Source organism: Sciurus carolinensis, chromosome 5 (assembly GCF_902686445.1).
Source record: "Sciurus carolinensis chromosome 5, mSciCar1.2, whole genome shotgun sequence".
Taxonomy (NCBI): Eukaryota; Metazoa; Chordata; class Mammalia; order Rodentia; family Sciuridae; genus Sciurus; species Sciurus carolinensis.
Genome location: NC_062217.1, coordinates 120,060,153 through 120,084,394, shown reverse-complemented (window position 1 = coordinate 120,084,394; position 24,242 = coordinate 120,060,153). Strand labels below are relative to the sequence as shown.

The 24,242-nt window shown below is 40.2% G+C and overlaps 1 protein-coding gene across 2 annotated transcripts in view; it reads left to right on the top strand.

The window, feature by feature from the left end:
• The window catches only part of Pbld (phenazine biosynthesis like protein domain containing), a 73,237-nt gene extending 49,608 nt beyond the window's left edge, over positions 1 to 23,629 (top strand). For both annotated transcript variants that reach the window (XM_047552121.1, XM_047552122.1), the window contains exons 3-10: positions 9,863 to 9,962; positions 10,680 to 10,778; positions 15,000 to 15,109; positions 15,194 to 15,223; positions 18,276 to 18,364; positions 18,647 to 18,825; positions 20,903 to 20,965; positions 22,382 to 23,629. In XM_047552121.1, the coding sequence (XP_047408077.1) occupies positions 9,863 to 9,962; positions 10,680 to 10,778; positions 15,000 to 15,109; positions 15,194 to 15,223; positions 18,276 to 18,364; positions 18,647 to 18,825; positions 20,903 to 20,965; positions 22,382 to 22,494 (783 nt within the window). In that variant the 3' untranslated portion in view covers positions 22,495 to 23,629. The remainder of the gene's footprint in view (positions 1 to 9,862; positions 9,963 to 10,679; positions 10,779 to 14,999; positions 15,110 to 15,193; positions 15,224 to 18,275; positions 18,365 to 18,646; positions 18,826 to 20,902; positions 20,966 to 22,381) is intronic.
• Positions 23,630 to 24,242: the final 613 nt, after the last annotated feature.

Below are 24,242 nucleotides of genomic sequence, written 5' to 3'. Positions count from 1 at the left end.
AAGAGTGGAGAGAAGGTTCTTCTAGGCAGAGTGAGGTCACTGAAGGGTTTTTCTTTGCCCAGTATTTGAGGGAAGAGCATAATGCAGAGGGTGCGATGTTAGTGTGGGAATTTCTGCTTCCCATGTATCTTCAATGACTTTTAGAATATGACCCTCTGCGTTGGAGCAGTGATTTTAGGCAACTTTAGTCAGATACTGTGTTGTTTTTCATGTATCTCACTTCACCTCACAACCACTCTGTGAGTAGGTCTTACTGTTTTTGTGCCCATTTTATACATCGAAGAAAAGAGAAAGGTTAAATAATTTGTAACTGACTTAGAGTTCCACCCCAGGTCTGCCTGACTGCAGAACCTATGCTCTTAATTACCATACTCAGCACCCGTGCTTCTAGGTGCTTCTACGTCTCTCTCGGGTTTGGTTTAATACCTGTCTTCCTCACTAGACGGCAAACCTGAGACCTTAACCCATTTTGACTAGTTCCAACGTATTCTGCCTATCACATGGGAAGCGTGGTACCTGTAGAATGTGAATATATTACAATCAGCTAATTAGGGCAAAACCTTATTCTAAGAGTTCTTGTTAACTAATTATTACTGATTGTATGTTCTCACTAGTTAGGGTGGAGTGGATGGAATACAAAAAGTGGTATGAGCTTTGGGTTCTGTGATGGAGCTGGAGAGAGTGCGCATGCATAAGAACTATCAGGCACAATTGAAGGCAGCAGGTGACGTGAATCTTGCATCGTATGGACACAACTTTGCTATAGGAAATCTACATGCCTTCAAAAGGAATCTCCTGTTTATTCCTGTATGGATTTAGAACTGTCTACATCCAGGTCTTTTATTCGCTGGAATCTATTTAGTACAGCACAGGGGCAAAGACTGAGAAGGTAGGGCTGTCATATTTAGGTTGCCATATTTCTAAACTGCCACAAGATGGGAGTATTTTAAAGCTTTATTCTGGTTTTCTGCTCATTATTCTTGTGGGTCATAAGGTGATAGAACCTCAATGTCCTGAGGCAATTGGACACTGGAACTCAGAAATGCAAACATCACTGTTTTTTGCTATTGGAATTTTGATTCATGTGAGAATGCCAAAGGTAAATGAATACTAAAGCAAGAGGATTAATAGTTGTGAGTTTGTTATTTTGGGGCAGGGGGTCAAGGCTTGGGAATTAAACCCAGGGTCTTGTGCATGCTGAGCTATATCTCCAGCCCAGGTTTGTACCTATTATAAGCAGCATTTGAAACAATGCTTGTAGTATAAAGTGGAAAATATTATTGGTACAAAAAAATCAGTTTTTTTGAGGGGTACTGGGGATAGAATCCAAGGCTTTGTGCATGCTAAGCATGTGTTCTACCACTGAACTATACCTGCAAACCCCAAATTCAGTATTTTGATGACTGCACTCTCTCCTTTGTTTCTAAGACTTCCATAATCGAAGCCTCCTTGTGATTCAACATTATCTTGACCTTTTGTTTCAGTGTAGAAATTCAGTGAAAGTTCAGTTGCTTGTGATACATATTGAGGGCTGCCACTTTCTGTGTTGTCTCTGGTCATTCAGGCAAACAGCAGGTGTATTTTAAAGTGTCCTGGGACAGAAATTAGTTACAGAAATTCAAATTGCCATCAAAGCAATATAGTAAGTTAGAGAGAATTTAAAAAGTTGATGGGCAGTGAAATGAGTGTCCTAGCTACAAAGTAAAACAAGTCCATTTGCACATAAGTCTATTATGAATAGATGGTGAGTTTGGCTTCAATTTGGGATGCTTTGATGCTTTTCAAGTCTCTTGTCCTAAAGATCACAGGAAGCTATAAACAAAGAAAAAAGGACAAGGAGAGGAAATTTCACCAGATCAAATAGAAAGAACTGGCAGGCATACAGGTTTCTGTAGCCCTGGAGGCACATCCAAAAAAGCAAGCTAAGGATTTTCTTTCTTTCTTTCTTTCTTTTTTTATATTTAAGATTTGAGATTTAAAAAAAATTAGAAGTACAATATGCTCTTTGCAATGCTAAGGGGATGCCTCTGATGGAGATGGGATCCCTTACAGCACACCCAACTGTCCTTGGTCTTCATTGTTCTTGCAGCTTCGTGACCATATTTAACATTATTTTGGAGGCTGCCTCATTTGGCATGAGAGAAAACAGTCACATTAACAAGGGAGGAAGTGACAAAGATTTCAGGTTTAATCCTGCAAAATATACTAGAAATCAGAACCAAGCTCTTATAATTCACTGCAGGTCCTGCTGACAGCATCTGGGAAGGTATGTCATGGGTCTCCTGGAACAACTTGCTAGGAGGGTGAACCTTGTTGCTGCCCAGGAGGGATCCCACCTCCTCTGCCTGCCTTTTCTTCCTTAGACTTGACTGGGAAAGTTGGTTTGCCTTGTGGGGACCTTGCCACAGAGCTGGTCAACTCTGCTCCCCACCACCCTGGTACTGGGGATTGAAACTAGGGATGCTCTACCACTTTTTAAAATTTTAAGTCAGGGTCTTGCTAAATTGCCCAGGCTGGCCTCGAACTTGCAATCCTCTGGCCTCAGCCTCCCGAGTTGCTGGGGTTACAATACTACACCCTGCTCTGGTCAACTCTTTTTCAGGTGGTAGAGTAGTTGCCCGTGTACAGAAGCTAGGGTCTCACTGACTTTTCTTTATCTCCCCTTCAGTCACCATCGAGGTCTGTGATTGTAGACTCTGAACTAAGGGACTTAAATGGCTCACCGTTTTCATTAGGTGTGTTATGTGTATGGGCAGGTGGGCCAGTTTCCACCAAGAACATTCAATACACCAGTATTGAAAGTATTTGAGTTAAATTCTTAGCATCATTGCCTTGGTGACTTGAAGGGCAGCTCCGCCCACTCTTCTACTCAGGTGGGACTTCTCCCTCACCCAAACCCACAGGTATGACAGATTCTACTTAATTGAAACCACGTGTTTTGGGGCTGGATTGTAGGTGTTCGCTGCTGGGACTTCAGTCCATGATTGTTGGGTCTGGACTCCCTGTGGCCTCCTGGACGTCCCCATGGTGGGTCCCTGCCCTCTTTCCTGAGCCCTGTGGCCTCAAGTACCAAAGGGAAGAACAGGACAGGGTAAAAAAGTCATCCATCCATCTAATAGAAAAGCAGCTCAGATTACGAGAGAGGTCCACAAACAAGGGGATAAAAAGAAAAGTTGAAGAATGAAAAGGCCCCCAGATTGTGGAACCAACCTAGATGTCCTTCAATTGATGAATGGATAAAGAAAATGTGGTATATATATACAATGGAATATTACTCAGCCATAAAGAATGATAAAATTTTGGCATTTGCAGGCAAATGGATGAAATTGGAGAATATCATGCTAAGTGAGATAAGCCAATCTCAAAAAACCAAAGGACGAATGATATCGCTAATAAGTGGATGATGACATAATGGGGGGTGGGAGGGGTTAGTGTTAGGGTTAGAGTTAGGGTTAGGGAGGGGGGCAAGAATGGAGGAAGGAAGGACTGTATAGAGGGAAAAGAGGGGTGGGGGGGAAGGGAAAAAATAACAGAATGAATCAAACAACATTACCCTATGTAAATTTATGATTACACAAATGGTATGCCTTTACGCCATGTACAGAGAAACAACATGTATCCATTTGTTTACAATAAAAATTAAAAAAAATTTTTTAAAAATTTAAAAAAAAAGAACGAAAAGGCCTTACGTCTCAATCTTATTGGTGAAAAACTGCAATGGTTTCAAAATCATTTGGATCTGCCAAAATTGGAGTATTCAAAGAAAGATGTTTGTGACTTAGTTGAAAGGTATTTAAATGGATTTAACAGTGAGCTGGAGCAGATTGAGTTACATAACAGCATCAAAGATAGGTAGGGAAGGTGGAACTTAGGGAAAATTTGCCTAATCTCCCAAATGGGGTGAATGGACAGTAACCTGTTTTCTAAGAGGTTCCTCTGGACATAGCTTAAATTGTGATAATAGCACACTTGTATTAAACTGATACCTCTCTTAAACATTAAACCTAATTTCATTTTTTATAAGATCTGGAGGAATTTGGTTGTGGATTCATATTATCAATAGATTATGCATTATCATCTATTTTTTCCTGAGCCAGAGGTAAAGGTTGGAAACAGCGGTAGTCTGTCTCTATGGTTATGTTGATCCCCACACTAATTTCTGTTATCTTTTGACAAAGAGAATAAATGATTCTGGCTTGCCCCTTTTGATTATATATTGTTTTCTACTTTCTCATTGTGATAAGTGATACGTTTCTAAAAGGTTAAATTGACATATAACAGTATTTCAAGCATCATGAAAAACATGGATGTATTAGAATTTTGTTACAGAAATTTTTAAGCACAAGTATCCTTTAATGTGTTTTTTTAAAGGATGTGATATAAATATGTTTTCAAGAAAAGGAAAACATTAATGTATGAGGTTAACTTAATATCAGCTGTTTTGTTATCAGTTTATATGAAGTGTTATAACTTTTTTACTTTTGAAAATTAAAAATAAAATTTAATTCAAAAGTGTAAAAAAAAAAAAAAACCTATTCAATTTCTTCTCTACTTCGGCTCACAGAATTCTAGCATGTCAAAAATGTTGTGTCTAGGGCTGGGGATATAGCTCGGTTGGTAGAGTGCTTGCCTCATAAGCACAAGGCCCTGGGTTCAAACCCCCAGCACCACAAAAAAAAAAAAAAAAAAAGTTGTGTCTTAATCCCTGATTTAATAAGAGAACACAAGTGAGGTCATGACTTGCCTAAACTCTTTGCCCACAATCTCCTTCCAAATCACCAAAATCTGCCTATTAGAGTGCACCACAAGACCTCATTTTTAAAGTCCTAGAGTATTTACTGTCAAAATCTATGTATCTCAGGGTTGGAAATGTAGAGCTTATGTTTAGCATGTTCAAGGCCCTGGATTTAATCCCCAACACCAAAAGAAACCCAAGATAAACAAAACCCAAAAAATCCCTACCTACCTCAATTAATACTCTCTGGTATTGCTTATGGTTGCTTTCTGTGGGTGTCCTGACTCTCCACTAGATACTGAATCCCTTGAACAAAGGATTGTGTCATATACACCAGATCTTCAACCATTAATGTGCACCTGGATCACCTGGGGATCTTGTTCAAATGGAGATTCTGATTGATAAGGTCTGGGGAGGGGCCTGAGAGTACATCCTTCCTTCCCTCTTTTTCCTTTCCTTACTGGGGATTGAACCTAGGACAAGTGTTCTACCCTTGACCTACATCCCCTACCCTTTCTACATTTTATTTTGAGATAGGGTCTTGCTGAATTGCCCAGGCTGGCCTAAAACTTGTGATCCTCTTGCCTCAGCCCCCTAAGTACTGAGACTGCATTTCTAACAAGACCCTTCAGTAGAGGTCCCATGCTACTGGCCCAGCAGAGCACTCATTAATTGATTGATTGCTGTTCTCCCTTAGAAATCTTGCAGTGGTCCATTTTTCTCTGTTAGTTGTTGGTTTTCCAGTCTACAGCATGCTAACGGGGTGATAACAGTTTGTTATGGGCAGGTAGTGTAATGTGGCAGATGAAAAGCATGAACTCCGAGTCATTCAAAATAAAAAGCTAACATTTATCAAGTATTACCATGTGTTGGGCACTAGGATGAGCACTTTATATGTATTATTGGATTTAATCTTTTGGAAGAAAAACTGAAAACAAAAAACCTCATTACATTATGGTTGCATTTTTGGAAAATAAGTTTTTTTTTTTTTTTTTTTTTTTTTTTTTCTTTTTGGTACTGGGGACTGATCCTAGGGATACTTTACCACTGAACTACATCCCAAGCCATTATTATTATTATTATTATTATTATTATTATTATTATTATTATTTGGAAACAGGGTCTCACTGAGTTGCTGAGGTTGGCCTTAAACTTGTGATCCTCCTGCCTCAGTTTCCTGAGTAGCTTGAGTTGCTGGGATTATAGATATGCATCACCACACCCAACATAAGTATCATTTTCTTTTCTTTCTTTCTTTCTTTTTTTTTTTTTTGAGGATTGAACTCAGAGGCGCTTTACTACTGAGACACATCCCCAGTCCTTTTTATATTTTACTTAGAGATAAGGTCTCACTGAGTTGATTAGTGTCTTGCTAAATTGCTGAGGCTGGCTTTGAACTCTCAATCCTCCTGCCTCAGCTTCTCAATGCTGGGATTACAGGTGTGTGCCACCATACCCAGCAAAGTATCAGTTTCTTAAGTCATTTCTCTTTCTGTAGGACTACTGAGCTTCTGTAGGTTTTGAATAAGATGTTCCTTTAAGAACAGTTTAGTGGTGTAGCTCAAAGACAGAGCACTTGCCAACCATGTGTGAGATCCTGGGTTTGTTCCCTAGCACTGTAAGGAAAACAAAGTTTATTAAGTCTCCTGCTGGGATTTTTGTAACAGTTGATAGCTTAAATATTATGACTGATTTCACAATAACCAGTTTTAAGCCTTATACAATTTTATGAAAAACATTTCAAAAGACATTGAATCAATGAGAAGACAAAGTGTTGAAATTGCATAACCCAAAGGAGTGAATTGTGAATTTTTAGTGTAAAAGTGTATTTCTTTTGGGTTTCAGAAGTTCAGAAATATTAAGTGTGGCCAAAACACAAATATATTTGTTGCTGAGATGGTGGCCCATGCTTTTAATCCCAGTGATTTAGGAGGCTGAGGCAGGATTGCAAGTTTGAAGCCAGCCTAGACAACTTAGTGAGGACCTGTCTCAAAATGAAAAATAAAAAGGGCTAAGGATGTAGCTCAGTGGTAAGCACCACTGGGTCCAATCCCGAGTACTGCAAAAAGAAAATTGAGATTTCTTTAGAACTCGAATTTTAACTAGTGTGTGTTTTGTTGATTAAATGATTGTCATTCTTTTTTTAATTTTAATTTTCATTTGTTCTAGTTAGTTGTACATGACAGCAGAATGCATTTCTTGACAGGAAAACTCATGTATCTGAATCATTTTTTGTCTTGTGTTAAGAGGAATGTGCGCGCATATGTGTCTGTGTACGTATAAATATTTTCACAGTAAATCAATGACTTAAGTTCTATTATCCGCATTTTAAAGGTGGAAACTGAGGCTCCATATGATTAAGTAGATTGTCTATTCTTGCACTGTTACAAAGGCTGACTGTCCTGAGCAGTGAGTAAGAGAGGAATCAAGTTTGGTTCCAACAAGTGGATTTTATTCATGCAAATACACACTCAACTTAACATTCCTAATAATAGCAAGTCACAAATACATTGAAGATTCACTCCCTTGTTCACCTAGGGTCCAATCCCCATGGACTTACTCAATGCAATGTCTCCTAGTCAAGAAGTTAGTCAGCAAGACCGAGGGGGTTCTTCTCAGCCTTAGCCTCTCTCAGCTCCTCAGATGTCTTTGGATGTCCTCGGGTGTCCAATGAGCTGGAGGCTAGATGGCAGTTGTCATCGTGGGAGAGGTGGTCAGTCAGTCTTCTGGCCTCGGTGACAATGGTCGATCAGCAGTCAGCGATAGTGCGGACAGCAGCCAGGGCAGTCAAGAGAGAGAGCGACGTGGAGTCCTCTGGTCACGGTGCTGCTGACAGTTTGCTCCTAAAATCCAGGGGTTTAAGTGGTGATTTTCAGCCCACTCATGCTCTGGTCTTCATTGATAAAGACCAGAACACGACCAGACTAGGAGCTACCCCTCAAATCATAGATGAAGGTTCATATCGGCATTGTTCAGGAGTGTCATCCTGCCACACAGCAAGTTTGTCACCAGGAGCCTTTTATGATTTTAGTTTTACAAGTCCAGGCAAATACCAAATACAGCTTATTATTACTACATAACACACAACTACAGCAATTCCTATTATTTCCTTGTCTCATTACACTGACCCAGGTTATAAATCAAATTTTGTCTGTTTCCACAGTCCACATTTTATTATTTTTAAAATTTATTTTGAAATATTAAAAACCTATAGAAAAGTTTGAAGAATGGTTCTATGGGGACAGAGGCTGTAGCTCAGTGGTAGAGTGCTTGCCTAACATGTGTGAGGTACTGGGTTTGATCCTTAGCACCACATAAAAATAAACAAATAAAATAATGGCATGCTATCCATGTACAACTACAAAAAAAAAAAAAAAAAAAAAAAGAGGTTTCGGTTCATATTTCATTCCTCTCAATTCACTAGTTTCCATTTTCCATTTGCTAAGCCCACGTTTTTCATTTCTATTTCCTGTTGTCAAATGGGTCTCACCATGTTGTTCAGATTGGCCTCTGATTCCTGCACTCAAGTGATCCTTCTACCTCACTCTCTGGAGTGGGAGTCTCATGTTACCATGCTGGCTCTAAGTCCACATTTATTTTATTTATTTTGACTGTACTGGAGATTTAACCCAGTGCCTTGCACTTGCTAGGTGAGTCTCTCTAGGTTAAAATTTTTTTTTTTTTTTTTTTTTTTTTTTTTTTGCAGTGCTGGGGATTGAACCCAGGGCCTGTGCTTGCGAGGCAAGCACTCTACCAACTGAGCTATATCCCCAGCCTTTCTAGGTTAAATTTTTGAAACAGGTTCTCACCAAATTGCCCAGGCTGTCCTTGAATTTGTGATCCCATTGAGTAGCAGGGATTATAGGCATGTGCCACCATGCCTGGTTCTAAGACCATATTCTAAATTACTGTACCATTTATTAGTTATGTCATGGTCTTAGGATACTACACAACCCATGTGTTTGTTTAATTTCTTCTGTAAGAGGGTAAGAATAACTGTATTGAGGGCTTAAAACTGTGTTAGTCAGCTTTCTGTTGCTATGACAAAATAGCCAAGATAAACAACTTCAAATGAGGAAAGTTTTATTTCAGCTTATAGTTTCAGAGGTTTCGGTTCATAGTTATTTGGCCTGTAGCAGAAAGTACATTAAGGTTGGCATGCATGGTGAGAAGCTTGCTTACTCATGGCAACTGAGAAGCAGAGAGAGAGGGGTGGGGAGACATTAGAGGGGCTGGGGTCTCAATATCCCCTTCAAGGGCCTGCCCTCAATGAGTTAACTTCCTTCCAGTAGGCCCCACCTCTTAAATGTTTTACCACCTCCCCATAGCACCATGGACTGGTTACCAAGCCATTAGCATGTGGGTTGGGGGGACATTTAAGATTCAAACCATAAGCACAAATGAAATGAAGTGAAATAATGGGTTTATTCTTTCAGAAAATATTAATTGAGCTCCTACTATCCTGGGCATCCCAGGCATTATCCTGGACCCAGACAAAGCAAGTTAGCAAAGTCCATACCCTCAAAGAGTTTAGAGTGAGAGTGGGTAAGGGCAGACAATAAAGAGCACTCCAGGGGCAGTGAGCACTTTTGGACAGAGTGGTACTGGAAAGCACTGGAAAGGCTTCCTGGAGGAGGTGACCTCTAGCCTAAGGCCCTTTCCAAGAGGGAGAGACCCATGCAAAAATGGGGGAGCAGTGGTTTAACCTGCCCAGAGTGGGTACTGAACATTACTGTATCTAACATAGCATGGAAGATTGGGGAATTTCCTTTTGTGGAAATTGTTTTTCAAAGAGAGCACATGAACTCAGATTAGATATTAATCTGACAAAAGATAGACAAGGTCAGTTGAGCTTTCAGTCTGTTTTAGCTTTGCACATTTATAATTTTTCTTCATACACACTGTTAAGTTTCAATTTCTGAAAAATAATCTTTGTGAAAGTGCCTTGAATTCCTTGGCATGTAACTTGAATTTCCTTTTAAGATTTTAGATTTTAATATTTAATAATTTCCTTTTAGATTTTAGATTTTAATATTAATAAATTGTTATGTTAGCTAATGGTAGTTACTGTCCAAAGAAGTCTGATCTTTTTCTGGAGTCTCAATAACCTTTTTGTTTCTAATTAAGAAATTGGAAGAAGACATGCATCAAAAAATTGCCCAGGAGATGAACCTCTCTGAAACCGCTTTTATCCGAAAACTAAACCCAACAGACAGCTTCACCCAAAGTAAATATGCATTTTTTTTCTTCCCCTTCTTGAATGGCATCAAAAGTTACTTTTAAGGAGGGAATAATTTTATTTAAGGAAAATTCATATTTATTATTTCTATGCAGATAGTAGATCTAGTAGGAGATTCTGATTTGCTTTTCAGTTCATCTGGGGAAAAGGTTATGCTATGGTTTAAATGTGTCACACCCAGCGTTTGTGTATTGGGAATTTAATTCCCAGTGCAAGTGTTGGGGGTGGGGACTGAAGAGAGGTGATGGATTAATGTTGTTATTGTGCAAGTGGATTCATTGTCTCAACAGTGGGCTTCTTATAGAAGTAGGTTTGGTCCCATCTTGCACAAGTGCTCATACATATGAACTTTCTTGCACTTCTGCCTTCAGTCATGGGATGATGCAGCAAGAAGGCCCTTATCAGATGTGGGCCCTGTGACCTTGCACTTCCCAGTCTCCTCAACTATAAAAATTAAATTTATTTTCTTTATAAATTACCCAACATATGGACTAAGAGGGTGTTTGGTGAACCTGAAGGTTTCAGCTCCAGCCCTGGAGCCAGGGGACCCTGGGATGCTGGTCTAGCCTGCTCCCATCTTTGTACAATGAATTTTGGTATTAATCATGTTAGTGAAGTATTCAGGAAAGAAGGAGAAAATAAAAAGTTTGCAATCTGCTCTCATAGGAATGATCTTGTCTCTGTTTGACTTTTCCTCCTCTGAAGGTTCCTGCTTTGGGCTAAGGTGGTTTACACCAGTGAGTGAAGTCCCGCTCTGTGGCCATGCCACACTGGCATCTTCAGCTGTGCTGTTTCACAAAATAAGTAACGTGAATTTCTTTAATGAACCTATCACTTTGCAATAGCAAATATATGTATTTAAAAATTCTCATCCACTCTTTCTAGTGGACCAGAGTGATTGGTATAAAACCACTGCAGGGGCTGGGGACATAGCTCAGTTGGTAGAGTGCTTGCCTCCCAAGTACAAGGCCCTGGGTTCAATTCCCAGCACCACAAAAAAACAAAACAAACAAACAAACAAAAACCACTGCAGTTTATTTCACACAATTCACTAGTAACCTTTAATCACACTTCAGCCTTTATGAGTATGCATTGGACATCCTTGGGTTGTTCCTTGGAATGCCATTTTATTTTAAATAGGAGATCTCTGGTTTTTATGGCCACCATAGCAGGGGAATTTGCTTGGGCAGAATAAGTGCCTCACATGATATAATATTGGGGAACCAAAAGACACACTTTGCTCCAAATATTTAAAATTCACTCTACAATAAGAGTTTCTTTGCTCTGAATTTTAAAGATTCCTGAGTCCTGACCATCAACATTTACCTTAAGATGGGTTGCAACCCCTTAATCCTGCCAGTTTCCATCTTAACTGCCTGATAAACCTCAGGGGTTTGTTGGAATGGGATAGAGAGATGTCTGGAAATGCCCTGAAAGGGGAAACAACAGACAGAAATGTAACACAGAAACCAACAGGATGATGTGACAGAGAGGAGCCCGGGAGTGGGGAGCTGGGAAAGGAGGGTCTTAGGGGAGTTACTTTCCTTGGTGATGATAAAGGAAGATGTCCCAGGAAACTGTCCCAGGAAACAGGTTGCAAGACATTTGCACTCAGGAAGAATTGAGGAGAATTTTTTGGGTTCAGGATTGGGCTCAAGAAAGCAGGATTGAAGAGAGGAAGGGGTTGATCTGAAAAGTAATAGCAACAAAGAAAGATCTTGGTCCACGCCACGGGAAGCTAAGAAGCTGGAAAATTTCTCCAACTGGTACAGTTCAGAACAGAGGCAAAGGTTCAGGCCTTTATACCCTCCATGGACCAACCCCCAAGGCCTGAAAAGAAGCATTACTTTGGGCAAGGTAGCCCTATTCTGCCAAGGGCAATTCCCACCAGAGAGACTCAGCTCAGAGCTGTCAGCAGCTGCCAGACTTCTGATAGCAGAGTCAGGGCTCAGAGAGGCAAGAAAGGTTCAAAGCTGCACCTGAGAAGAGGTGCCTTCTTAAATTTTGCACCCTCTTGGGCTTCCTCGCTTCACCTAATCCCAGCCCCCAGGTGGGAGATAGAATCTGGATACCAGCACCGTCTAGAGAAATGGACCTTTGGGCTCAAGAATGAGATGAAGCCTTATTAGCAAAGGCTAGAGTAGGAGGATGAGCATCACACAGAGGCAGCAGCAACTGCAAAGATCCTGCTGCAAATTTGGTATGAGTGTTTGGAGCATCCTGAGGGAGGACATGCTTAGCACAGAGGGTTAGGCCAAGAGCCCTCTATCATGTAACCCAGCACACATTTTAAGTGTGATGATTTTGGTTTATGTGCATAGGGGATCAGAATGAAGGAAAACAAACATCCAGAAATATGGTGTCGGAACTCAATCTTTTTTTTTTTTTTTTTGCGGTGGTGGGGATTGAACCCAGGGCCTTGTGCTTGCAAGGAAAACGTTCTACCAACTGAGCTATCTCCCCAGCCCTGGAACTTAATCTTGAAAAGCAGGTTTTAATGATGTCAGACTGAGTCTTTTGAGAGCAGGGCCCCACTTTGGTGGAATGACTAAGGTTTGGAATAATAATCTCTCAGCCCCCAATGGGGTCTTAAGTTTTGATGAATAAAGTATGAAAAAATGCTTTTTAAATTGTCTCTTACACCAATTATGAGAAAATTAAGAGAAATGAGAAAAATTAAGCTTTGGGTTTTAGAATATAAATTTTATGCTCAGTGAGTTAGTATGCAATGCTGAATTTCTTTGCCTCTGAGATATGATTAAGTTTTACAGAAATGTTAAGGGAGAGAAAAGAATTAGGTTACAAATTTTAAAAAAGATTAGACGAAAAAAAAAGGTTAGATGAAAAAAAAAAAAGTAAGATGAATGGCCTAAGTTGCTTTGGTTCATAAAGGGATACGTCAGCATTTGTGGTACTTTTTCTTTTTTGTTTGATTGTATTTGTTTATTTTTTAAAGATTTTTAAAAATACATATATACATTTTTTAGATATTGATGGACCTGTGTTTTATTTGTTTATTTATATGTGGTGCTGAGAATTGAACCCAGTGTAAGTGTTCTACCACTGAGCCACAACCCCAGTTTTGTGGGGGGTTTTTTTGTTTGTTTGTTTGTTTTCTTTTCTTTTCTTTTTTTCTTTTTTTTTTTTTTTTTGGTACCAGGGATTGAACTCAGGGGCACTTAACCACTGATCCATATCCCCAGCCCTTTTTTGTATTTTTTAAAATTTAGAGACAGGGTCTTACTGAGTTGCTTAGGGCCTCACTAAATTGCTGAGGCTGACTGAATTGTGGTACATTCTTTGAGTCAAATTTTTATGTATAACTTGTTTTACTTAGGATAAACTTGATTTGTTTTTACTTAAAACTGTTGTTCACAACTTACGTGTTTTGCCATCCCCTTAGAATATCTTAAACTATCACCCACAATAAGGGGGAACAGAGAATGGAAGTTCAGAGGATTAGACAAAGAGGATTGAAGGGAAGGGAGGGGGACAGGAAAAGGAAAGACAGTGCAGTGAATCTGACATAACTTTCCTCTGTTCACATATGAATACATGATCAGTGAATCTCACCACCGTGTATATCCAGGAGAAATTAATTTAGAAAATAATAATAACTAGGTAAATGGCAAAAAGATCAATAGAGGGAAGGGAGCAGGGGCTGGGGAAAGGGAAGGGGAAGGAGAGGTACTGGGGTCTGAATTAGAATAAAATATATTCCAGTTGGGTGTGGTGGCACACACCTGTAATCCTAGCAGCTCAGGAGGCCAAGGCAGGAGGATCATGGTTCAAAGCCAGCCTCAGGGAAAGCGACGCGAGGCCCTAAGCAACTTAGTGAGACCCTGTCTCTAAATAAAATACAACATAGTGCTGGGGATGTGGCTGAGTGATCGAGTGCCCCTGAGTTCAATCCCTGGTACCCCATATCAAAAAAAAAAAAAAGATATATTCCATACGTGTATAATTATATCAAAATGGATTCTACTGTTATGTATAACTAAAAAGAAACCAAAAACAAAACAAAAAAACAGTAAGTTAAGGAACAACTGGATTTACCAGACAATGGAAAAAGCAAAGAATTCTTCCCTGTAAACTTTGGTAGAACCATGGTCACATCGTTCTACTGACACTTTGATTTTAGACTTGCCTTCAGAATAGTAAGAAAATCAACCTGTTATTTCAAGGCAAAAAAAAAAAAAAAAAAGGAATATCTTAAACTAATCAAGTTTATAATTCTATAGTTATTGTTGATGGATATTTAAAAATCTGCATTAGAAAACATTATCCCAGTGATTGAAAAAGCTGAGGCAGGAGGATCACAAGTTCAAGACCAGCCTCAGCAACTTAGCGAGACACTGTCTCAAAATAAAAAATAAAAAGGGTTGGAGATGTAGCTCAGTGGTAAAGTACCCCTGAGTGCAATCCCCAATACCTAAAAAAAATGAAAAAGAAAGAAAGAAAACATTATAGCAGCCCTATAGTGTAGGTTTACTTATTACCCATTTTTTTCCATGCTGGGGATCAAACCCAGGGCCTAGTGCATACCAGGCAAGTGCTATGCTACTGAGCTACATCCCTAACCCTAACCCCATTTTATAGATGAGAAAACTGAGGCTTAAGGAAGTTAAACAGTTTGCTCAAGAGCACTGTTAGTAAGCAGATAGGAGCCAAGTTACAAAGCCTTGCAGTAGGATGACGAGTTCCATTAGTTGTGTTTCTTGTTCTCAAGTTAGAAATCACTGAGTGTTTTCTTCAGTTTAGACCCCAGCAATCCAGACCTGAGCCTCCATCACAGGAAAGGACAGCATTGCCAGAAAAATCTTAAGACAGGCAGGGCATGGTGGCCCACGCCTATAATCCCAGATGCTCAGGAGACTGAGGCAGGAGGATAAAAAATTCAAAGCCAGCCTTAGCAACTTAGAAAATCTTAAGACAATACTACTGTGATTGATATAAACATATAAACATATAGCATAGTTTATTTTCCTGTTTCTTGATTCTTTTTTATTTTTATCTTTTGGCCAGAAAACACAAATAACATACTAACCTTTGTCACTCTGAGTGGGGAACTAAGGGCCAGAAGAGCAGAGGATGGTATCATCCTGGATTTTCCACTTTATCCAACCTACCCACTGGTAAGCTTTTTCTAATTATTGACACAAAATGTGTATAACCAACAATGATTTTACAATGATTTTATCTTTCTTTTCCCCTTGTAGGACTTCCATGAAGTAAAGAACCTGATAGAGGTTGGTGAAAAGAATCAAATTTGAGCCTGTGTGATTCAGTCATTTGTTATTGTTTGAACACAAAGATTTGATATGACTTGATCCTGAAAGACAGTCCTCTACCAGTATAAATGTTCTAATGGAATCTCAGCTGAGTAATGCAGGGTAATTTCAGGTTTGAATTTTAATATTCACTCTGTTTGGTGAAAAAGTTGACCACTTATTTATTTATTTTATTTTCGTCAGTGTTAGGGCTGGAAATGTCACTCAGTGGTAGAGCACTTGCCTAGTATATGCAAGGCCCTGGGTGTCATCCCTGTTGGGGGCTGTGCCATGTGGGCTGCGCCGGGATGGCACCTGGCGGCCAGCCGGAGGTTGTTTTGATCACATCGGCAGTGAGGAGGTTAATTAACATAAGCACACTCAGGTGATTTATCATTGGCCGTATTCAATTAAGTCCACCCATACAACGCGTGCACAGGTGTTCCCGAGTACTCCTACTTGGGCCTGCTTGTTTTAACCTTTGCAGTGATAGGGCAGCTGGCTCCTCACCTGATCTCAACTGGCATGGCCCCGCCCTCCGCCTCCTGGAGGGAATATAAGCGGGCAGTAGGCGGAAGGCAAGGAGCAGCAGCTAGCAGAGAAGGGCAGCAGCTAGCAGAGAAGAGAAGCAGCTAGCAGTAAGAAGCAGTAGGCAGCAGCATAAGGCAGATCATAGAGCGGAGAACTGAGAACACACCTCTAGGTTGCACCCTTTAGTTCACAGGATGCAGGACGCACCTCTAAGAAGAAACAGATCTCTGATAAGGGTAGCAAGCCTCTTTCTCTAAAAACTTTCTCTAAAAGCAAAGTTTCTCTTCCTCTAAGCAAAGCCTATCTTTCTCTCAAAGTCTCTCTTCCTCTATAAATTAGTGAATATAGGAAAAGTAGTTTATTCCCAGTCCACCTCCAATAAATACCTGCGCAATTGTTGCCGCGGGCAGCGACACAACCCTAGCACTGAAGAAGAAAAAAAAATCAACATTAGCATCCAGGGTGGGAGAAAGACTTGTGGGGCAGACTGAGAGAGAAAGACCTGAAGGAGATGCAAGAAAGAACAAAGGACATCTTTAGGAGATATAAGTCTCTAGGAGAACACAAGCCTTCAGACAAAGAGGGGATGTTGAATTTCTATCCATTTCTAGCTAGAAGGAGAGAAATGACCTGAGGCTGACCATACAAGTTCAGGTATAAGAGTTGGGGATTTCTGACAGAAACGGTCATTCTAAGAAATCTATACAAACAATACAGAGGGTAAGAGGGGAAGCTGCCTGGCAGTTGTTAGTGTCTCCAATAACTGTGGTGGAGACCAGGAAAGTTTGAGTACTCCAGAGAAGACAAGACACAACCTGGCCCCCTCGTGGGTCTTATGTGAGCATGTGTTTAATAATAACAGCAACAACAATGATAACAACAATATAATAATAATAGTGTTTTTGAGAGTCTCCTCTATGCAATACCATGTGCTAAGTGTTTCACTTGCATTATCTCATATAATTCTGTATATTTTCCTGCGAGGTAGGCACTACGGTTATCCCACAGAAGTTTTGGGGGCATCAGAGTAGCTCCAGATGACCAGGTTCTTAATATGCTGAGTAGGAAGGGCCCAGGGCAAGGACTGTCATGAGAAAAAAATGATGCTGTTAAGTTGTCTATTGTGGGTACCACTGGAGTGTTTCTCAGTGAATTTTCAACTACAGCATTTCTGATATCTTTAGTGTTATGTTTCATCTAAGTTTTCAAAAAGTATAAATGAGTATCATGGATTCTGATTTTATACCTAGCCTCAACCATGGCTTGAGTTTTGGAGATAAGCCAAATTTATATAAATTAACTGCTTTATTCACTTTGGTGAGAACGTGGAAAATATTCATCATGGTAGTACTTGTTCATGAAAGAAAAAGCTTAACCTGGTCTCTCTAAGCCTCAGGGTCAGCATTTGTAAAATGGGATAATAAAGGTCTTCTTACCATGAGTATTGTTATTTTGTGTTCTTCCCTAGAAATTGGCACTCAGATTCCCAGCTGAGAAATAAACTTTCAAATCAACATGTGAATCCAGACAGAGAAGGGCAATTAGACTGAGGGTAGAAAGCAGATGGGATCTGGCCTTTCTTTGGGAAGGGCCATTGTTCAACTCAAAGGGTTTCCACCTCTTTGTGTCACTGAGGAAGAAAACCCAGGTACCACCCAAGGCAGAGGGAGTTTTGGCCATGGAAACAGGAGCACCTCAGTTCTTAGAGAAATCAAAGTCACCTAAGGATCTCCATATGACAGCTATGTAATCATCTACTTCACCTGGAGGCTGGGTGGTCCCAAAGGATGACTTTTCGGGGAGAAGATTGTCCCTGATAGTCTCCCTCAGCACTAAACCATTTCCAAATAAACAAATAGTGTTCTTGGGTTTGAGCAAGGTGAAGTGTAGTCTCAGGCCGAGTGAACTCAGGAATCTTGAGAAAATGTCATCTTTTCGATCTGTACCAACCTAAGTGAAAGTGGTATGCCTGCTAAGCAGAGCAGCACAAGACATGTTCCCTAGTCTCCACTTCCAGTTGAGTTGCCAGCTGAGTCCTAACATGTGGAATGTTCTAGTTGCTGCTTCAGGTACTCAACATGTTATTTTATGGCCACTCACAACAATTCCAAGAGGTAAGAATGAGTGTGTGTGAGAAAGAGAGAGAGACAGACAGACAGACAGACACCCTGGGCTCTCTGAGTTCCTTCTCCGTGGTAAAAATACCCACTGAAAGTAGTTTGTGCCTTGAGGCATGTGGTAACCACTTATGGGCCACGTCTATTTTGAGGCTGACAGAGGGTAATAAGTGACTCCTGAGAGGCCCTTTGGGTAGCTAGGAAACTGGACATCCTTAAGTAATACTTGAAGCCCCTAAAACTGAGCTAATGCCCTTGGGAACTGAAGAACATGGAGGTGCCTATCTCATAACAGGTGCTCAATGAGAGGTCGTTCCCCATTGGGGCGATCAAGAACTTGACTATAGATGTGCTCCTAAGGAGTTTTCCGTCCATGTCCACAGATGGCCATAGGCGGCACAATGGTCCAGGACACCCACTATTCTCCAGATACCCAAAATCTCCTTGTCCGGCTTTGTGATTGTTACGACAGGTAAATGTGATTGTTATAACAGGTAAATGTGATTGTTAAGTGTCTCAGCACTGTGAGGAGGGCTGAGCACCTCATTTCTAGTGCTAGCTTGGTCTGTCTGTGCTATGTTCTGTCAAACCACGACTCGTGGAACCAGGTTCTTTCTAGGAAGATAGTACTACTGGCTCCTCTATCCCCTCCTGCTGAGCTGTCTGGGCAACTGCCCTGGGCCTCTTTCACTTTCTGTATAGCGGGGTGGCCTGTGAAATGGGTTTTTCCTAATCCATTCTGTTTATGAACAAGATCCTTTTTAGAGACTCTGAAAGTGAACACAGAGAATCTGCCGAACATTGAAAACACAGGGAGGGTGCAAGGACTCATTCTCACCCTTAAAGGAGAGGCTGCTGGGCAGGCGCCAGGCTTTGACTTTTACTCCAGATATTTTGCTCCATGGGCTGGTGTGGCTGAAGATCCGGTAACAGGTACTTTTTCTTTACGTCCAGGGTAGGGTTAAGTGGAAGAGAAGCTAACAGTGTAGCTATTTGAGTGTCCTTCATGTCACCTTGCAGGTTACTTGGGTTCTGAGCTGCTTTTGTTTCTCTCTCTGCCTGCCCCTTCATCTGCTCACTGAAGTCTCATGTGACAAACACTATAAAGGAGACTTTAAGTCAGGGTCAAACTGTGGTGTCAGACAAACTGCACTTGCATGGCTAGCTTCCTCGTTCTTGACCTTGGGCAAGGGACAACATTTAAAAAATCTCAGTTTCCTCTTCTATAAAGTGTGGCTAATACCCCACAGGATTATGTAAACACAATGCATGTTCAGTGCTTAGTACAGTGCCTGGCACTTGGGAAGTGTGCAACAACCACTAGCTTTATAACAAAGAAACTGGATCCCTGTGTCAGTACCTCCAGATGGTCCTCCAACCTGAGACAGAGGGATGAAATAAAAGAATGTCATGCCTCTCTCTCTTTTTCTTCCTTCCTTCCTTCTCTCCCTCTCTTCCTTTCTTATACTGGACATTGAACCCAGGGGCACTTTACCACTGAGCTACTTATTCAGACCATTTTACTTCTTTTTAAAATTTTAAGACAGAGTCACACTAAGTTGCTGAGGGCCTCACTAAATTGCCCAGGCTGGCTTTGAACTTGCAATCCTCCTGCCTCAGCCTCTTGTGTTGCTGGGATTATAGGCGTGTGCCACGATGCCAGACTGTGTCCTATTTTCATCCTCTTTAAGACCAGTGGGCTGAGCAGCAAGGGTGGGAATGCTTGATGGAGGAAGTTTCTGGGTGGAATGGGGCTGGAGGAGGCTGGGTGGAGACTTTGAGGCTCCCATTCTGGTCAGATGATAAGAGACCTGGGTGGTTCAGGACATTGATTTAGTTATTCTCTGAGGAACAAAACGTGAAATTCAAAGCTCAGCAAACAAGCACTTTTGAGTACTCAGGAAAATGCCCAACAACATCCAAATAGTCCAATGTAACCTTTGCCTGTGGAAGAGAATTACTGAGGAGATTTCCACATGCACAGTTGCTTTCTAAAGATTTTAATTGGCACAAAGAACATATGCCCCCTCCCTACTCCCCCATGTTTCTTCTAGAGTGTGAAGGTTTTTTGACCATGATGACCAAGTTTGGGGGTTTTCTTGGGAACTGAAGGGTTTTTTGGAATGTGGAACTTTCAGTGTTAAAACCAGGTTGGTCTTGGACCAACCAGGATGGTTGATCTCCCTACTTAGATATCCTCTAACAGTAAGTTTTCCTGAAGCAGGGAACATTTCCTTCTTTTTCTTTTCTCCCACAAAGACTTTTCTGTTAGTTGTGACTTTAAATTTTGTTTCTTCATTTTTGTATCTCATCTATGATATTTTGAAAAAAATTTATGAAAAAAAAATTGACTATAAAGAAAGTTCTTTTGCCCTTCAAAGCCCAAGAATATTGGCTTGGAGAAAAAAATTGGCTTTTTGGTCAGAACTCCCCACTTTCCTTGTATATGTCCTCTATGAGGAAGGAGATATTTTCCTGGAAAGGTATAGAAAGATTTATGTGAAGGCCTGGTTTTCCTACCAAGAGTGGACAGTGAGCTGGTAGACAAGATAAGAATTAAAACCAGCAACCAGGCAACTTAGCAAGACCCTAAGCAACCTAGCAAGCCCCTGTCTCAAAATAAAAATAAATAAATTAAAAAGGCTGGGGAATGTGGCTCAGTGGTTAGGTGCCTCTGGATTCAATCCGCGATACCAAAAATAAATTAAAAGAATATAAAATAATAATAACATAAAATAATAATAATACATAAAACCTGAAGCCTAATTCAGCCTTCAGAAACAGTTAGGGAGATTTGATACATGATTTAGAGAAGTGTATTCATAAATTCTATGTCTTCCTTTCTATCTCCATTCATAATTCCACATTCTGCTGTAGCCTGGTCAATATAAAGATTAGAAGACCTAAGGTTTACTCAAGCTGGGTAATTAATTGTAATATCTTATAAATTTACTGCAGAGTTACCTCTGTTTTCTTTGTGATTGTCTCATAATATTTAATTTATTTTCAGGGTCTACACATACTATTCTTGGCAGCTACTGGTCCCAGCAACTGGGGAAGCAAGAAATGCGTGGTAGGACAGCTCTTTCCAATTTCATTTTTATTTGTCTAACTTTAAGTTAATGTTCCTTCTCATGTTATAAGTCTCCTGTGTGAAATACTCCCTAAATATCCTTAAATATCCACCACTACAAATATCCTCCACCTCTGCTTCCCATAATACACAAACATTCCTGATGCAGTAAGTGCCCAATAGGTGTTGTTGAAAAGAGTTAATTTGTTATATAACTTTGGCTCAGGGAGATTATTTATAATGTATCGATTAAGACTGGGTGATGGGGGCTGGGGTTGTGGCTCAGTGGTAGAGCACTTGCCTAGCATGTGTGAGACTCTGGGTTAGATTCTCAGCACCACATATAAATAAATGAATAGAAAAATGTCCATCAACAACTAAAAAAAAAAAAGACTGGAGGATGAGCAAGGTTAACTTATATGTTATTGTTAGTTACGGGATTGAATGAAATTATTCTTGAACCAAGTCCCCTGTTGATGAATATATTGTCAGGGCCATAGGCAATGGAGGCTGCACTGTTCTGATCATCAAAGCAGGACTCTAATCCCAAAGGATGTAGGTCTGACTTCCAGGGAGGATTAGGTCTCTGTGACCCTGGTAGATATCAGGTTGGCTATTCTCTTTCCTTGGTGAGTCTAATTACTCTCCTAAGCATTGACCTCCTGGAAGGCTAAGGCCATGCCTCTTTTGTCTCCCAGGCACATGTGGTTGCTTGAATATGTTATGAGTAAATGAACTCCCTCTGTCCTCTTTAGAGCCAAGAAGATAGGGCCTTCTCTGGAGGGCCAAAACCATTCCTCTTCATCTTCTTAGACTGTTGGTCCATGGCTCTATCTTTTCACACATCCTTGCTTACACTTAGAGGAAGTTAAGTGTTGGGTGTACTAGAGGAAGTGGTGCAGGAAAAGACCCAGGAAGGGAAGAGGTGGGGTTGTGTGTTTCTAGATCAAATTATGTTTATGGCCTTCTCAATCTTCTGGAGACAGGAGTGGAGGTGAATACTACCATGAATGGATGAAGGAATTTATATTTTAAATTGATCTGGAAGGACTCTATGGTGTATTATTTTATATATAAATTTTTATTTTTTTACATATTTTTTGGTACCAGGTATTTAACCCAGGGGTGCTTAACTACTGAGTCACATCCCCAGTCCTTTTTAATTTTTTATTTTGAGACACGGGTCTCACTAAGTTGCTCAGGGCCTTGCTAATTTGCTGAGACTGGCTTTGAACTCACCATCACCCTGTCTTAGCCTCCTGAGTCACTGGGATTACATGTGTGTGCCACCATGCCCTGCAACTCCAGGGTTTATAATAAGAGATCTTTCATTATCTTCTGTTAATTACAGAGTGTGAAAATGTTCATAATTTGTGATTCCATTTCTTTCTTTCTTTCTTTTTTTTTTTTTTAAAGCATTTCAGTGTTCTTCCCGAGGAGGAGAACTGGACATTTCGCTACGACCCAATGGACGAATTGACATTAAGGGCGGTGCTGCTATTGTCCTAGAGGGCACGCTGACAGCCTAGAGATTATGCTGTTATGCTGCAATCTATAAGGACAGTGTGGTCTCCATGGAAGGAGACATAGGGGCTTCCCTCAACAAACCAGCTTGGTAGTCCACTTAACCCTCACGTTAGGAAGAACAAGACATGTTGATGGAGATTTAATAATGCTTCCAGATGAATTAACTTATGGAGTTTGGGCTGAGTGTATTTGAAATGTAAGTAATGAGTAGTAAAAAATGACATCACTGATTTTGATTATGACTACAAATCAAAGAATGAAAAATACATTTAGTAGAAGTGAAATTAAACCATTTAAACTTAGGTGTGAGTGCCTGATAGAATATTTTGCAGCCATTTAAAAGCCTCAATAACTATGGAGAAGTTGGAAAGCTATTTCACAATATAATACTAAGAAAAAGTATAGTAGGTCATAAAATGTTCACAGTGTTATGCTGTGACTATGGAGAATATGCATTTATATGAACAAGTATGGGCTGTGAAGATAGCGAAGTAAAAAATAGCTCATGTGTGTGGGGGGGAGTAAGAATGGAAGTAACTCTAATGTATATAAAAATTGTTTCCTTCATTGCTGCCCTCATGTACAATAACTAAAAATTAGGACATAACCCAAAAAATTAAAACAAAAAAAATTTGTATTGGGCTACCTCCTGTCATTGTAAAACTACACACTAAAAGTAATCTAATTTTTAATCTTTTTTTTTCTTTTTCTGGTACTAGGGATTGAACTCATTTGGGTTCTACCACTAACCTACATCCCCAGGCCTTTTTAATTTTTACTTTGAGGTAGTTTCACTAAGTTGCCAAGGCTGATCTCAAACTTGTGATTTTCCTGCCTCAGCCCCTCAAGTGGCTGGGATTACAGGTGTGTACCACTGTGCTTGGCTGATCTTTTTTGATATGTGGCCTTAGAGTGATAACTTCAAAGAGATTCTTCTCTTACCTTAATAAAATGTTTTAACATAATTTCATATTCAGTTAAGTCTATAATATTGAACACCTATAGTTGACTTTGGAGTGTTTAACACTGATGCCAATTCTTAGCCATTTCAAAAATCACAGGTTAATCAGTTAGAAATTCCTGTAGTGTTCCTAATTTTTCACCTTAATTTCATTAAAGAGTGAGTTTATTGTTGCAGTTATCTTGTGTCTCTTCTGATTGGCAATAAAGTAAATAATTTACCAACTTTCATGTCTCACCTTAACAAGTGATCCCTGGCCTCTCATATGCCTCACAACTTGTCATGACACAGCCACGGGTCATGATACCAAGGGCAAGAATCACTGCAGTGTGAGTTTTTTTCAATCTGGGACTGAACTATGTGAAGAATAGCAAAGTGAAAAATATAAATAGCAAAGTGAATTTTATATAAATTCATAGTTGAAAGTGCCTAAAACTTGCTTTCTTAAATGTATGCTAATTTCTTTTCCTTTTTTTTTTTTTTTTGATACTGGAAAATGAACTCAGGGATGCCCAACCTCTGAGCTACATCCCTAGCTCTATTTTGTATTTTATTTAGAGACAGGATCTCACTGAGTTGCTTAGGGCCTCGCATATTTATTTATTTATTTATTTCGGTGCTGGGGATTTGAACCCAGGGCCTTGTGCTTGCAAGGCAAGCACTCTACCAACTGAGCTATATCCCTAGCCCAGGGCCTCACATTTGATGAGGCTGGCCCTGCCTCAGCCTCCTGAGCCGCTGGGATTACAGATTTGTGCCACCAATTTCTTAATAGATATTTTTGGGAAA